The 14694-nt window shown below is 29.5% G+C and overlaps 1 protein-coding gene across 2 annotated transcripts; it reads right to left on the bottom strand.

Moving 5' to 3' along the window:
• Positions 1-288: 288 nt before the first annotated feature.
• On the bottom strand, positions 289-4340 carry LOC114182293. 2 transcript variants are annotated; one of them, XM_028069136.1, is made up of 7 exons: positions 4187-4340; positions 3485-3802; positions 2800-3014; positions 2300-2588; positions 2137-2222; positions 1967-2058; positions 289-1222 (listed from the first exon to the last, which is right to left on the bottom strand). In XM_028069136.1, the coding sequence occupies exons 2-7, from the start codon at positions 3776-3778 to the stop codon at positions 975-977; spliced, it is 1224 nt and encodes a 407-aa protein (XP_027924937.1). In that variant the 5' UTR covers positions 3779-3802; positions 4187-4340; the 3' UTR covers positions 289-974. The 2 variants fall into 2 exon arrangements, with proteins under 2 accessions (XP_027924937.1, XP_027924938.1); XM_028069137.1 differs by having other exon boundaries at positions 3485-3798; positions 4187-4316.
• Positions 4341-14694: the final 10354 nt, after the last annotated feature.

The raw sequence follows: 14694 nt of genomic DNA, 5'->3' as shown, positions 1-14694 counted from the left end.
AAAAGCCTAACATTTATGATTTTGCAACATCACCAATCACTGCATTGAGTTTCCCAACACACATCTTTGAATTCACAAGCATGAAAACTGAACAATATTTCATTGGGTGGGACCATTGACGCTCCAACGTGCCTATTTCACACACTCCATGTTTTACAATTTTGCCCTAAAAGAGTCAAATCAGATCTGATAATTGGGTGACATGTTATTTCCTTTTAATATTTTTAGAAAACCTTTAGAGCAAAAAGAACTATTTCTCCCCCAATTAATTCTAACCAAACATGTCACTGATACAGCCAACAACACAATTCATACTTGTCCAAATACTACAACATTGATCGAGCTAATGATTAAGATCTCAAGAATACAACACTTCTTTCAAAATGGTAAAATATTGTACAGCCCATGGAACAAGGTGTTCACCAGATACACACTGACTTGGATCCACAATAGTACCTTGTCATGCAGAAATTACATATTCTATCAATTCTATTCTAAATCACAACATAACATAAATACCAGTAAATATTTAGACTGAAAACTCAATCTTATTTTAGCTCAAAAAGTCTGGGATCATCTAGCTTAATCTCACACATATTCTTCCCTGAAAACCTTTTTTGTTGCATGTTGTGCTTTATCTCCCCTTCCATAAGAATTTTACACTTATGTGACAGTTTTTCTCCACACAAAACCCCTTTTCTTTCTTTTATTTTCACTTTGTCCGTCTCTTCTTTCTTTTTTTCTTTTGTTTTTTCACTTTAGCAATCTCTATTTCACTCTTGACTTGAAACCAGCTCATCTTTTGTGCTGCTTAAGCATGTGTAACAGGAACAGGAATCCACATTAGAAGTACCAACCCCATCAGTCTCTATTGATGGATGGACTATACCAAGTTTGAATTGAGCAATGAACACAGAAATTTAAGGCTAACAGCTTTAGCCATCAGAAGGTAATGACATGTCATCCCGTTTGGTTCACCTGTGGTATGTGCCATGTGATTTGAAGAACTGATAATCTGGGTGATTCACTTGAAGCTGCCGTAACCAGTTATCTGCATCCTGCAAGAGAGAATTTGCTAGTTGACTCTCTCTAACTCCGTTCTGTGTCCATATAGACCCCTTTAACTTGTAGGAAGCCATTGCAAAAGTTGGTAAGGAAATCTTTGGTACACCATCCACGTCATTTGGATAAACCAAAATTGGACCCTGAGTACTTCCATTTCCTGCAAAATGTGATCAAAAGAAAACTATTGAACATTGAAGGTAAAGTTATAAAACTCTAATTACCTTTACCTTTTTTGCAATAAAGCATTACTTGCATGAAAAAGTTCATAAAATCAATCACCGAGTGAAGTAATCTATTACTAGAATCTTTTTTCAGAGTGGCATGCATCTAACAAATTATTCTTTATCAAAGATGAAAGATGAGCAAATGCACTAATGCAGAACAGTTACACTAAATGCACTGCACTAAATGCACTAATGTAGTTCTTCCCTTTGTTCCTTTTCTTCCTGCTCTCACATTCCTCATAGTCTTAAACTTATTTGATTCCTTGTATGCTTAATGTGTTTACCGTAATATATGTGACTTTTGATTATTACTTATAAATTAGACTTGAATTTTGAAATCTTTAGCATTCATGATCTACATCTAAAATTTTAGACTGGCTGCTATGTGCCAGTGTCTGGGATTGAGAAACTCTTTAAATGCCTATTTCATATTTGATTACCTAAAAAAGAATATTCTGTTTTCATAATTTTAAGTTCTTGAGTGATTGTAAACAGGTAAAGAGGAAATAAGTTTAAAATGAATGATTATAATAATGAGGCCAAATGTTGGCAAATTTTGGCATTAAAATGCATGACTAAATCTAACAATGACAACTTACATTAGATAGCTGCATTACGATAAGTAAGAACTACAATGCCACAGAAGATTAAACATAGGGTTAAAGTTCCATCATTACCTGTCAAGGGTGTATGCAGTGTATGGTATGTAAGAAAGCAGGCATCTAAATCTTTTAATGTTGGACCAGTGGGTATTCGATATATAGGATACCTGAAAGATGCATAGAAAATGTTAGATAGCAGAAAATGCAGCAATAGCTACTAAAGCAAAAAATCAAGTTGTTCTCACCATGCTACAGACATCCAACTAACTGGCAATAAATCACAACTTCTCAGTGACTTGAGGCTAGGATAGTGCCGTGCAAGATCAAGTATCTGTCCAAATAAAAAAACATATAATATGGACCTTTTAAATTAACAGCAGCCACACATTAATTGAAACCAGTATTAACCTTGTCCGTCAATGGTTCACGACTATAAGGAGGGTCATGATCAAAATACTCAAAAAGAAGATCTTGAGGATTCCCAGTTTCACTGTCATCGCTATAAAATCCCTCTTGCATTCTATTGTGCTTATCATGTACAGATAGTCTGCTCATTTGAATCGAAACGTCACCTTTATAATATTGACCATTTCCTTGCGCTACAAAAAGTTCAGTCCTTTTTCCAAATTCACTGTCACTGCTTCCATCACTACTTGAATCTCTGTAATAATCACCATCGCTGTCTTCACTGGTGTACCTGATGACAAAAGAAATTGAGACATGGTATGGTTACACACAAAGATGAAGCAATGGATTAAAATACTATTAAAATTGCAACAGTAAATTCACATGTACAGAACCACATTGACAACATAGTGGAATCAGTGGCCAGAAATAAAGAAGGAGAATAAAGAAAGAATACAAGTTAAAAAAAGTGTCTCATAATTGAGATGAGAAATTGTTAATACCTTGGCTTAGTATTTGACTTCTTGTCTGATTGACTATATAGCTGAATAGCCGACAAATAAGGAACATAGTACTGGACAACAGACTGTCTTTGATCAAGTACCAGAGGGACTCCTGCTCCATATACACTCCACTCCTTAAACGATTCCCAGAGATCATTCAGGGCAAAGTAAGATTGATACTCTACATCACAAGTCTTCCAACCTCTCATTGTTGTCTACACCCACAACAAAACAAAAGCAAGTCCAGAGTAAGTAAGCTGGCGAAATAAGAGTGAAATTCATCAATCTTATGCCTAAAGCTGGTAAAATATTTCCGCAAGATTTAGCATTCCATCAACTGTAAGTCGGATACGAACAGAAAAACAGATAAAAAAGCATGTGTTTGTTTAGCTGTTAACGTTGAATCATCCAAGATTACATTTATATATATCAGTCAACATGATAATTAGTTCATTCTGACAAATTGATTCTTGGTCCAAAATTGATTTTTTGAACATTTGATTAAAAATCCACACTGAGTTTTACTACTAACTTGCTTTAAGAATAAAAACACTCAAACATAATACACTAAGTGCAGATTGTTGTAGTCTCCAAGTCCAGCAAAGTAAATACCATCACTCATAAGATAGCTCAACTGCATAATTGCATAAAGGAAAAGATGCATAATGGACAAGATGAGATCAACCTTAGCTAAATATTGAGCTGGGACTAAAGGAGTTGTGGACTCCAGAAACCGATCAATGTTGCTAGCAGGCTCTACAGAAGATGGTTTGCTCAACAAGTATGAAGACTCATTGGGATTCCCATTCTCAGAAGCAATAAGTTCTCTGTCTGAAATTGAATCAGCACTCTCACTTTCACCACCCTTCTCTCTCTGAACCGGTTTACGCTGATTCTGGTTCTTCCTTGCCTTCACCGGAATGTAAAAGCGATCATCACCGCCACGAACACCTCCAAATTGCAAAGCCGTCCCCAACATTTTCCACCACTTTCAATAAAGTAACTTTTCACAAAAAAATAAAAATAAAATGAAGGGAAATATTGGATTATCAAGAAAAGAAGAATACCAGACCCAGACTAAAAGAAAAAACTAGTTTTTTTTAGTTTTTTCAATGAAGGACCAAAAAAACAAAGAAAATTCAGAAGTGGTCAGTACTCTGAGTTTCTTTCTAGACTCTACACATACACATACACACACAGAGGATCAATACACAGGAACAGTGATTATTTTCTGGGAGTTTCTCAGCAACCAAACACCAATAAGGAATTAAAAGATAACAATAGTGAAGTTCTGATGAGAATCTGAAGATGACAGAAACCCAGAAGAGAGTTGGCGTGAAGAAAAAGAGGATCAAAGAATGTGCGAAAGTGAAGAGAGGGAAGGTACCTTGATTGATTGGATGAGAGAAAGTAGAATGAATTTGAAGGAATATATGCGTGAAGTAATGAACAGAGACAGAGAGGGGAAGAAAAGTTTCTTCTTGAATCACACTAGAACAGAGAAGAATGGGTGCATAGAAACTTTGTGCCACCATGAGGGAGAATATCATGTGCTGAATTTGGTGGGGTTAGGAGCATGATTATTGTGGAAAATACATATTAATAAAAACACTTTAATAAATATAGGAATTAGTTGAGAAATTGGTTGATATGATATCCTAGTATGCAATTGTTAGCAATTTGGTTTGTATAAACTAAATATGTTACTTTTTTTTTCTTTTTTTCTTCATTTTTTGACTAGTAATATTTTCTTTCAATTATTTAAATAAATAGCATACATATATTTATAAAATAACGGTTAATAAAGTTTTAAGTCCTCTTGATTTTGAATGTTTTTAACTAATTTTTTATTAAATTTTCTTATTTATTAGACATTTAAATTTTTTGTATTTTTTAATTAAATTTTTGTTGTTTAATTTTTATTAATTGAGTAATGTGATTATTATTTTAATCTTTTTTTTATATTAATAAAAAAGTGAAAATTTCTAATTCATAAAATAATATTATGGTATGACTTTTAAAAAATAAATAATAGTTATTTTATCTTTAAAAAAAATTAACCAGTTAGAATTCAATTATAAAGTATAAAAGTTTAATAGAAACTAATTGAAATACACAAATTTATAATAGATTCAAAATTAATTAATATAAAAATCATTTATATTTTTATCCGATTATAAGTTATTGCATGTAGTAAATTATTGTTATTTAATCAAGAATATAATAAACACAGATAGATCTAACATTAGAAATTTTTTTATATAATCAATAAATTTGAAATAAGTAACTTATTGTTTAAAATTGTTAATATCTATTAATTTTTCTGTGCCTATGGGTATTTTTATAATTTTTTTAGTTTTTCAATAATTTTAAAATTTGTATTTTATAAAAATTCAAAAGGGAAAAAAACAATATAGTAAACTAAGCATTAAATTCACAAGATTAATATTACTTTGTTGAATATACAAATGGTAAAATGTTTGAGATTAAGAAGAAAAAAAATGCCAAATGTTTCATTCATGCAATGTGATCAACCAGGATTGAATGCAGTAACAAAATGAATGACATGTGATTGGTTGTAATTATGTTCTATTTTTGAGTGAAATTAATTGGTTTTGAAATCAAATTTGACATAGCACAAATCAAAAGTCTCATTATTTATGACACTTTTGTTATTGTTATACTATGTGTTTTATATTTTGAAATATCATTGTTAAAAGTATATTAGTATTTGATTTGGTATAGTGTTGTTTAAGTAATTTGACTACATTATATAAATTATTCATTTCTTATTCTTCAATATTAAACATAATTTAGAAGAAATAAGTGATTTATTATACTAATTTTTTTCCAAATTAAATATTATAAGTAAATGTTTTATATCAATAAATAACGATAAACGAATTTTAAGAAAACATCAATGATGAAGATAAATCTAATATATATCATTTTTCAAAGTTGAAAAAACCAATAAAGTTAATTATTTTATTGATATGTATCACGACCGAGAGGACTTAATATCATTGTTTATAATTTATTTTATCTTTGAAAACTTTTTTATTAAATAAAATACACACTTTAAAATGTGTTAAAAACATATTTTTCCAAAGAATGTATAAGATATTCAATGTCTGTTCTTTTTCAGGCTAAACAGTTTTTTATCAAACCTAAAATTATGAGAGAAATACCTTGATGAATATATTTAAAATGTTAAATAGGCTTTTATCAAACCTATAATCAAGAAAAAAAAATCCTAGTCAAATGAGTTTGTGTCTCCAATGTCCATATACATTTTAAAGCTCATTAAAAATCAAATAATAAATTATTAATCAAACATTAACAAACAAAAAAAAAATAGACATTTGTGAAATATATAAGAATGAAAAGATTTTGCAAGAACATTTAATGAATAAGGTTTGGTTGGGTTGGTCAGGGAAAAGCAATGCAATTGACACGTGCAGAAGATGAGTAGGTGGGACACGTGCGAGATGTAAGATACGTATTAACCATCCCATCTCTTCATGTCTGCCACTCATTTGTTGTTTTACATTGTCACTTATTTCAACCACAAACAATTATTCCAAAATCTCTATTTTAAATCATATTTATTATAACTTTAACAAAAAAATAATCTCTATTTTAAATCATATTTATTATAACTTTAACAAAAAAAATATACTGCTAAATGCACACAAATATGACGATAAAAAATAGTTTTACATGGTTTTCAATATAAATATTACAATAATTAATCTTTCTATAACATTATAGCTGACCATGACACTAATTATTCGATAGATAAAACATTGATAAATAATGTTAGTGATAATTATAATATATTAGTGTGTCGATTGTTATACATACAAAATTATTAAATCAGTAACATTATAATGTTATATTGTGAATAAGAGTGATGTCTAAAATTTTTTTATCTTTTAACTAAGCAAAGTTTGTCTACTTCCAAATATTACAACTTATTTACTATCATCATATTTTATATTGAAAGTACAATTGATACTTTAAGTCTTGATTATGCTTGTTAAATCACATTTACATCACTCAATTTTTAACAAGAATGAATCACTCGATCTTTAAAAAGAATGAATACAACAACGAGTTTTAAACAAATTAGATGAGGGAGTCTAAAATAGATGATCGATGTATATATTTTATTATTTTAAGTTAAAATGTTAAGATATTTATAAAATTAATTTATTATCTATTTATATAAAAAATTATTTTTGTTTTCTTTCATTTCTTTATAGTACCCCTGATAAATATATGTTCATCATTTTTTTTTAGTTTTAATTTTACAATTTTTGAAAATAACTAAGTTTATATCGAAATTCATCGATCAAAATTTTCTATCAAAATACGTTTTTTTTTTCTGAAAAAGCTTTTTGAACAAAACGTGAATAAAAATAAATTTATCAAACAAATGAGTGTGACTTTTAGGGTCTGTTTGTTTGCGAGGATGATACTGTTGAAACGAATTAGGGAGCGCGGATTCATGAATGGTACTGTGTTCCATTGTATGGATTCAAAACGATTACGGAGAGCAGATTTGAGGGATGTGTAGGTTTTTTCATCCACCCTGTGATGAGCAGATTAGAGAGTAAAGAGGGTTTATTTCCCATTTTGCCCTCGTTTTTTCACTTCGCTCACATGCACTGCAGTTGCGGGAGGGCCGTCACCGGTCTTGCGGGGTGGTGGAGTGAGTGGTGTTGGAGGTGGAGTGAGTGGTGATAATGCAGTGGTTGTGAGGGTGGTGAGGGGTGCCCTCGCAGCTGGAGTTTGTGAATGCACCGGTGTGGGCACCGGTTGCAGGACAGCCAGTGTTGGGGTGGTGAGTGGATGGCACAGGTGAGGGTGGTGAGTGAGGTGTTCTGTCGCGGTGGTGGTGAGGTGTTGTGGTGTTGGGGTTGGCACCGGTGGCACCGATGTTGTTGTGTTAGTGAGGAGTCATGGCACCGGTTACGTAACCGGTGTCTTGTTTTTACAAGGGGCGACACCGGTGTCGTTGATTTTTTTTTTTTTTTTTTTTTTTATACGTTTTCCTTAACTTCTTTTGACTTTTTTTTTTAAACTTTTTTTAACTTTTTTTTACATTCATAAAAATTTAATTTTTTTTTTATTTTAAAATTTTATATAATTTTAATATTTTTTTTAATTCGTATTAATTAATGATAATTATTTTTATAACATCAAATTACAAAATCATTCTTTTTTTTACACAAGGGTATTATGGTAACTTAATAAATATATATATATTTTAATATATAATTTTATCTATCACATCAATCAAATCTTTCACTAACTTTCATAAAAATTATCTCCAGATCCACTCATTTTACCCTCTAAATCCATTCAAAAAAACACAAATATTCATCCACCTAAATCTACACAAATCCATCTTCACACTCTCCCCCATATCCATCTACACAAAGGAACACACCCTTAGACTATTCAATCGATATTTTACTGCTTAAACGATGAAACAAACATATCCTACATAATTTATGTATTTCATTACTAAATGAATTGCATGATTTAATCTAATTGAATTGAAACAATGATATTCTTAATTGTATTGAGAAAGAAATATTCATAATTAAAATATATTTTGTTTAATTCAATCGATAAATAAGTTAGATTTTTTATTTTAAATACCATTTGAGTGAGTTCGAAATGATAACATTTAGTGTTACGATAAAACATTATTACTCTAAGTGTTCATATAATATTCAAACAAGAAATTTTCTTGTATGAGTTATAATTTATGATTGAAATCAAGAAGATATATATAGAATTTATTATCTCTTCAATAATAAGAGTTTGGGTGTTTAAATACTCTTTTGAATACTAAAATAAGAAAGATGATGGATAATTTTTCTCTCTTCCAAAACAAATATTATCCAAGCGTTATATGATATTCAAGTAATACATTCATTCCTTAAGCATTAGTTAGTTTGAACAAGAAATAATTAATGTTAATTTTTTGTTCACTCTAATTGCTCAAATGTTAATTTTTTGTTCACTCTAATTGCTCAAACAGTATTTATAATTTTGTAAATATGTTTGTTTATATTAAATAACTATTTTTATACTAGTTATGTGTTGTATATCTATTTTTATAACAAAATGTAGATATAATAAATGAGTATAATTTGTAATTATTGAAATAGATGAAATAAGAGAAATACCTCGATTGATATTAATAGTTGGAAAAATAATCTTGTTAAAAATAATAACTGATTTGATTTTTCACTAACACAAAAAGTGTCTATAATGTCACCCAGTTAATCTGTTAGAGAGAACACACAAACGTAAGAAAATAACTGGTGACATTTTTGTAAATAAAGTGTAAAAAATGATGTATGTCCAGCATTGTACCGACGTCACTTAATGTTGGTTTCTGCCCACCCAACGTCAATCCAACTTAATGTCGGCCCATAAATTATCCGACGTCACTTAACGTCAAGTATATGCATAATCGACTTCCCGCGCCTTAAATTTCATATCTGCAATGTGCAAACGTCACTGTTTCTTTTTCCCGCGAGTTCTCCTCTATATTTCGTTGGCTAACGCGACCTCCACCACTGAGTTTTTCATCATAAAATTGGTTGAATTTTGATTTATACATTGATTTAAATATTTTAAACCGATTGAATTTCGTTTTAATTTTATTTAACATAATAGGTAAGACCGATTCTTAGTTAAAGAACAAAGTTTGCATTAAAAAATGTTACTTGTAAAAATTGAACTAAAATATTGAAGTTATAGACAGTGGAAAAAATCATCCTCATCAGAGAAATTGATCGAAAGCAGGAAAAGTTAATAGTGTCGATTACGAATTGGTCCACATTGTTTCACTCATGAATATGATATATCATTCCATACACGATGTCTATTCATCGCATTAAATCAGTTACAACAATGGGTCCTATAAACTGCAAAAGTTAAATAAAAACCCACAATGTCACAGAGTTCTAAAAATAATAATTCACACAATTTTTTATTTTGTAATAATATATTTAAAAATGAGCTTAAAGATGATTTAAATTAATGCTTTATTACTGAAGGTCGACAGTTTTATTCATGATAAATATTTTATTTGAAGGTCGATATTTCTATTCACAATAATTTAAGTCATTGTATTTCTTTTATTTGATTATTATTTATCATTACTCTCAAAATACCTGACACTACGGACATTTCACACAAGCTTCTTTTATACACTCCTTAAGCAATGTTTTTACTTACATAATAAAACATCCTTGTTTTTTGTGAATTTTCTAAGTTTATTGTTCTTGTTCTTTTTGACAGCTTCGAGGTATTTCTAGTAGCTTCATATATTAATTTAGGATGTTGTAAGCATTGAGTGAAACTGAAAAAGAAATAAGTGGACCCTTGATTTCCATATAAACCTAATCTCTCAATTCAATTGCAGAAGAGAGAGTGACCCACTGCTTTTGAAACACCTTCTACATTGTTTCGTGGATTTTATTAGATATACTTACAATTATTGTCAGAATTTCCATTAAAGCTTCATTTCATCAAATATTTTAATGTTGTCCATGATTTTAAGTTTGTTAGGACATACTCTAATTTATTCTAATATCATATTAAAAATAAAATTTAAGTCTAATTTAATTTTACAAAACTGATTTATAAAATAAATATTATATCCACTTTATATATATATATATATATATATATTTATTTATTGAATTGACCTTAGGATGTAAGATTTTTAACACAATATTAAAATTTAAGAACTAAGTTTTATATAAAATTTTGAATTTTCAAAAAAAAAAATATAAATATATATTTCTACTAACTGTTTAATAAAAGTTTAATGGAAATAATGTGGAACAATATCGAAAATCATCATCAATAAATATTATTTTTGTCGGATGTTTAAATTTTTTGTCTCCAGCACTCAATTATAAGCAATTTAATTTTTTATTCTTAAAAATAATGTATTCACGTATCTTTCTTGTGACAGGTTGTTTTCTCGGGAACTGTAATGAATTATCTTGATCAAATTAAATTTTTAATTTTCTTAATTATCTTAAAATATTTAAATTTCCTTAATTGAGATTAAGCATTACATATAGGATATTTATAATTCGTAATTAAAGTAATACTTGTTATGAAATAAAGCGAATAACATAGAGAATGACGACAGATAATAGAGAAGAGAAGAAACAAGAGAAAATAGAGAATGAGAGAATAGGGAGCAACTCATCTGTATATTCTTATTGATAGGAAGAGTCCTATTTATAGATACAACATGTAATCCATAAAGGAAACAAATCAACCAAGTTAATACAAATATTTACATAAAGAGTAATGAATCATATGAGTATCAATCATATGAAATCATATGAGTAACTGTATCAAATCAATGGACAATCATTAATTCATAACACTTCCCCTTGAGTGTCCATTGATAAAAGAATGTGCCTCGTTAAAACCTTACTAGGAAAAACCCTTTGGGATAAAAACCTAGTGAAGGAAAAAGAGTACATCATTCTATATAATAATGTTCTTTACATCTTCTATTTCTCCCCCTCATGTAAACTTACATCATTAAGATGACGAAGTCCAATCTTGTGGACTAATTGCTCAAAAGTTCTTCTTGGCAAAGACTTTATAAATAAACCTGCCAAATTTTTACATAAATGAATCTTTTGGATATCTTTATCATCCTTTCAATACACTATTGTCTTCATATATGGTCATCTTTGTTGGGGATAGCCACAAGTTTCTTGCACATGTTGAATAATAAACCTTAACCAAACATTCACAACTTTCCTCATAATATGATTAGACGATATTGCTACTATGGTTTGTTTCATATACCTTCATGAAACCATTGTGCTACCACATGTGAACAAACATCTTGTGTGTGATCAACCATTGTGACATTGTAAGAATATGTAAAATAACATGCATATCCATAACCCATTGGTCTGAATCTGAATCATTTGGATGGAATAAGCTCATATTCGTAGTACCCTTAAAGTAACGAAGTATATATTTTACTCCAAACCATTTTCTTCTTGTAGTTGAAGAACTATATATTGCTTAACAAATTTACAGCAAATGCAATATTAGATTGAGTATAATTAGCAAGATACATTAGTGTTTCTATGACACTAAGATATGGTGCTTCTAGACCAAGAAGATCTTCATCATTTTCTTGAGGTCTAAGAAGAGTCTTTATCAACATTTAACGACCTCACAACTATTGAAGTGCATAATGGACATGACTTGTCCATTTAGAACATTTTAAGCACCTTAATTATATAAGCTTCTTGACGTATAAAAACACCTTTATTTAAATACTCAATTTCTAATTTCAAATAAGACTTTGCCCTTCAAAGATAATTCTTCTCAAATGATTTCTTTGAGCAATCAATTGCCTTTGTGAGCTTATTAGGAGTTCCAACGATGTTTATGTCATCTACATAAACAATAATTATGGCAAATTCATTATTTGGATCTTTTCATATAAATACAAGAACAAATAGGATCATTTTTATATCCTTCTTTTAATAAGTATTCAAAAAGACGGTTATGCCACACACATCTTGATCTCTTTAATCAATAAAAGAGCATGTTCAATTTTATTGAATAACCCTCTTTAGAATTTGTCTGGTTGGGCAAATAAAATCCTTCAGGGATTTTCATATAAATATGATTCTCAAAAGAACCGTATGAATAGGTTGTAACATCATTCATTAGATGTAAATGCAAACCTTGTTGTGCAACTAGATTAATCGAATATTGCAATGTTGTTGCATCCAATACTAGTGAAAATGTTTTTTTTTCACTAATCAATACAAGGTTTTGTGAACAACCTTGAGCAACCAATTATGCTTTGTATCTAACAATTTCATCATTTTTAATTTGATTTTTGCGCAAAAATCCATATGTACCCAATGGGTTTCACAACTTCAGGAGTGTGAACTATACGTCCAAAAACCTTTCGTTTAGCAAACAAATATAATTATGCTTCTTTGCATATTTTCATTTTGGCCAATCTTTTCTTTGCCGACAATCTTTTGTTGATCATTGCTTATTGATCCTCATTGTCATTCATAGCATTCATCGCTATGTTATAAGTAAAAGTTTCGTCAATGTTAACTTCATTTTGGTTCCATATTATATGATTCATGACATAATTTATTGAGATCTCATCATTTTCAACCATTTCAGGTACCTGAGATTCTTCTGGAACCGAACCATTAATTATGTCAAATGAATCTTTTGGGATTTCAACCTTTTCGATTAGGTTATTTTGCATATTAGCCCTCTTTCTCATTCAAGAGTTTTTATCTTTGGAACCAATAGGTCTACCACGCTTCAAACGTGTTCACATGAGTTTTTCAACCCTTTTTTTTTCGCATCATAATAACTAATCATGTCAAACAAGGCAATCATTTTGATTTGTAAACTTCTAGTTTACCATGACATGCATTTAAATTGTACTAATAAACTTGTAGTACAAACTATAAGAGAATGTTGATAATTTCTCCAATACACTTTCTTTTTCAACTCAATCATAGAGATATAAAGATATTTCATATCTTTTTCATTGTTTGTCTCAATATAATATCCATTTAGACAAATATCATTGAAACTTAATAAGTTTCTATTCAACTTCTTGGTAGAAGTATAATAGCTCTTCTAGAGTCTTCAAATATATTTGTAGTACTATAAATAATACTAACATCGATGTCTCACATTATCAAACAAGAGAAAAATTTATTACTCTTGAGAATTGTATAAGTTGTTGCACAATCAATAAGACACATATCTTTTGGTACTAGTGCAAAACATTCGTTTTTCATATAAACGTAAATATCAATATGAGATTTTTTTTTTCAACACTCTCATAATCAATTAGGTGATCAAGATGAGTAGCATCCATATGGCCATAATCAGAATCACCATCTTCATAAGCAAAGTGTGTTTCTATGTTATTCTCATTATTTGTAAGATGCTCTGGTGTACAATAAGTACAACTCAAATGGCCTTTACCATCGTAATGATAATATATACCTTCATCTTTTTGTCAATATTTTCACATTTTCCTTTTCCTTTTTTCACATTATCGTGCCACTTCTGGTGACAAAATGTATCTTTGAAATTTTCTTTATAACCATGTCCAAAATCAAGATCATGATCGATCATGAAAATATAAATAAAATGTTGTTGCATTCACTTCTGGGAATGGAGCAGAACCAATTTGGACAGATTTCATGATTTTTTATCAAAAGCTCATTGCTTTGTTCAGCCATACAAAGGCATGAAATAAATTCATAATATTGATTGCTGCATTCACTTCTGGGAATGGAGCAGATTAGGCGGATCTCATGATTTTTCATCAAAAGCTTTATTGCTTTGTCCAACCAGCCATACATAGGTATGAAATAAATTCACAATATTTGTGAAATCTCTTTTCACAATATTTTTGTCATGTTGCTTATATGCTTTATTTTTATATTTAATTGTATCCCAATATTCATTGCATCTAAATATATTTCAACATTTAAAATCCAATATAAGAAATTCTTACTTGTAATATCAAGGGTCACAAATCCAAATTTTGCAATGTTTCGCGTGTTTAGAACTAACACATAAAATAATAATATTAATAATAATCATCGTCATAATAAAAATAAATAATAAGACGGAGATGAAAATTGATAAGGTCAAACAATTCTTATCACAAGAGGAAGAATATAAGGTAAAATTATAAATTGAAAAAGGATTAGAAATAGCCTGGATTGAGACACGCAGATCCCTGTCATTAGAGAGAAAAAGCTTTCACTAGTCCTCAGTTGGTTGGAACATCGTGCTGATAACGTGTTATGAAATAAA

This window comes from Vigna unguiculata, chromosome 4 (genome assembly GCF_004118075.2).
Source record: "Vigna unguiculata cultivar IT97K-499-35 chromosome 4, ASM411807v1, whole genome shotgun sequence".
Lineage (NCBI taxonomy): Eukaryota > Viridiplantae > Streptophyta > Magnoliopsida > Fabales > Fabaceae > Vigna > Vigna unguiculata.
The sequence above is the reverse complement of the archived record's forward strand: the minus strand, read 5'-3'. Positions and strand labels throughout refer to the sequence as shown.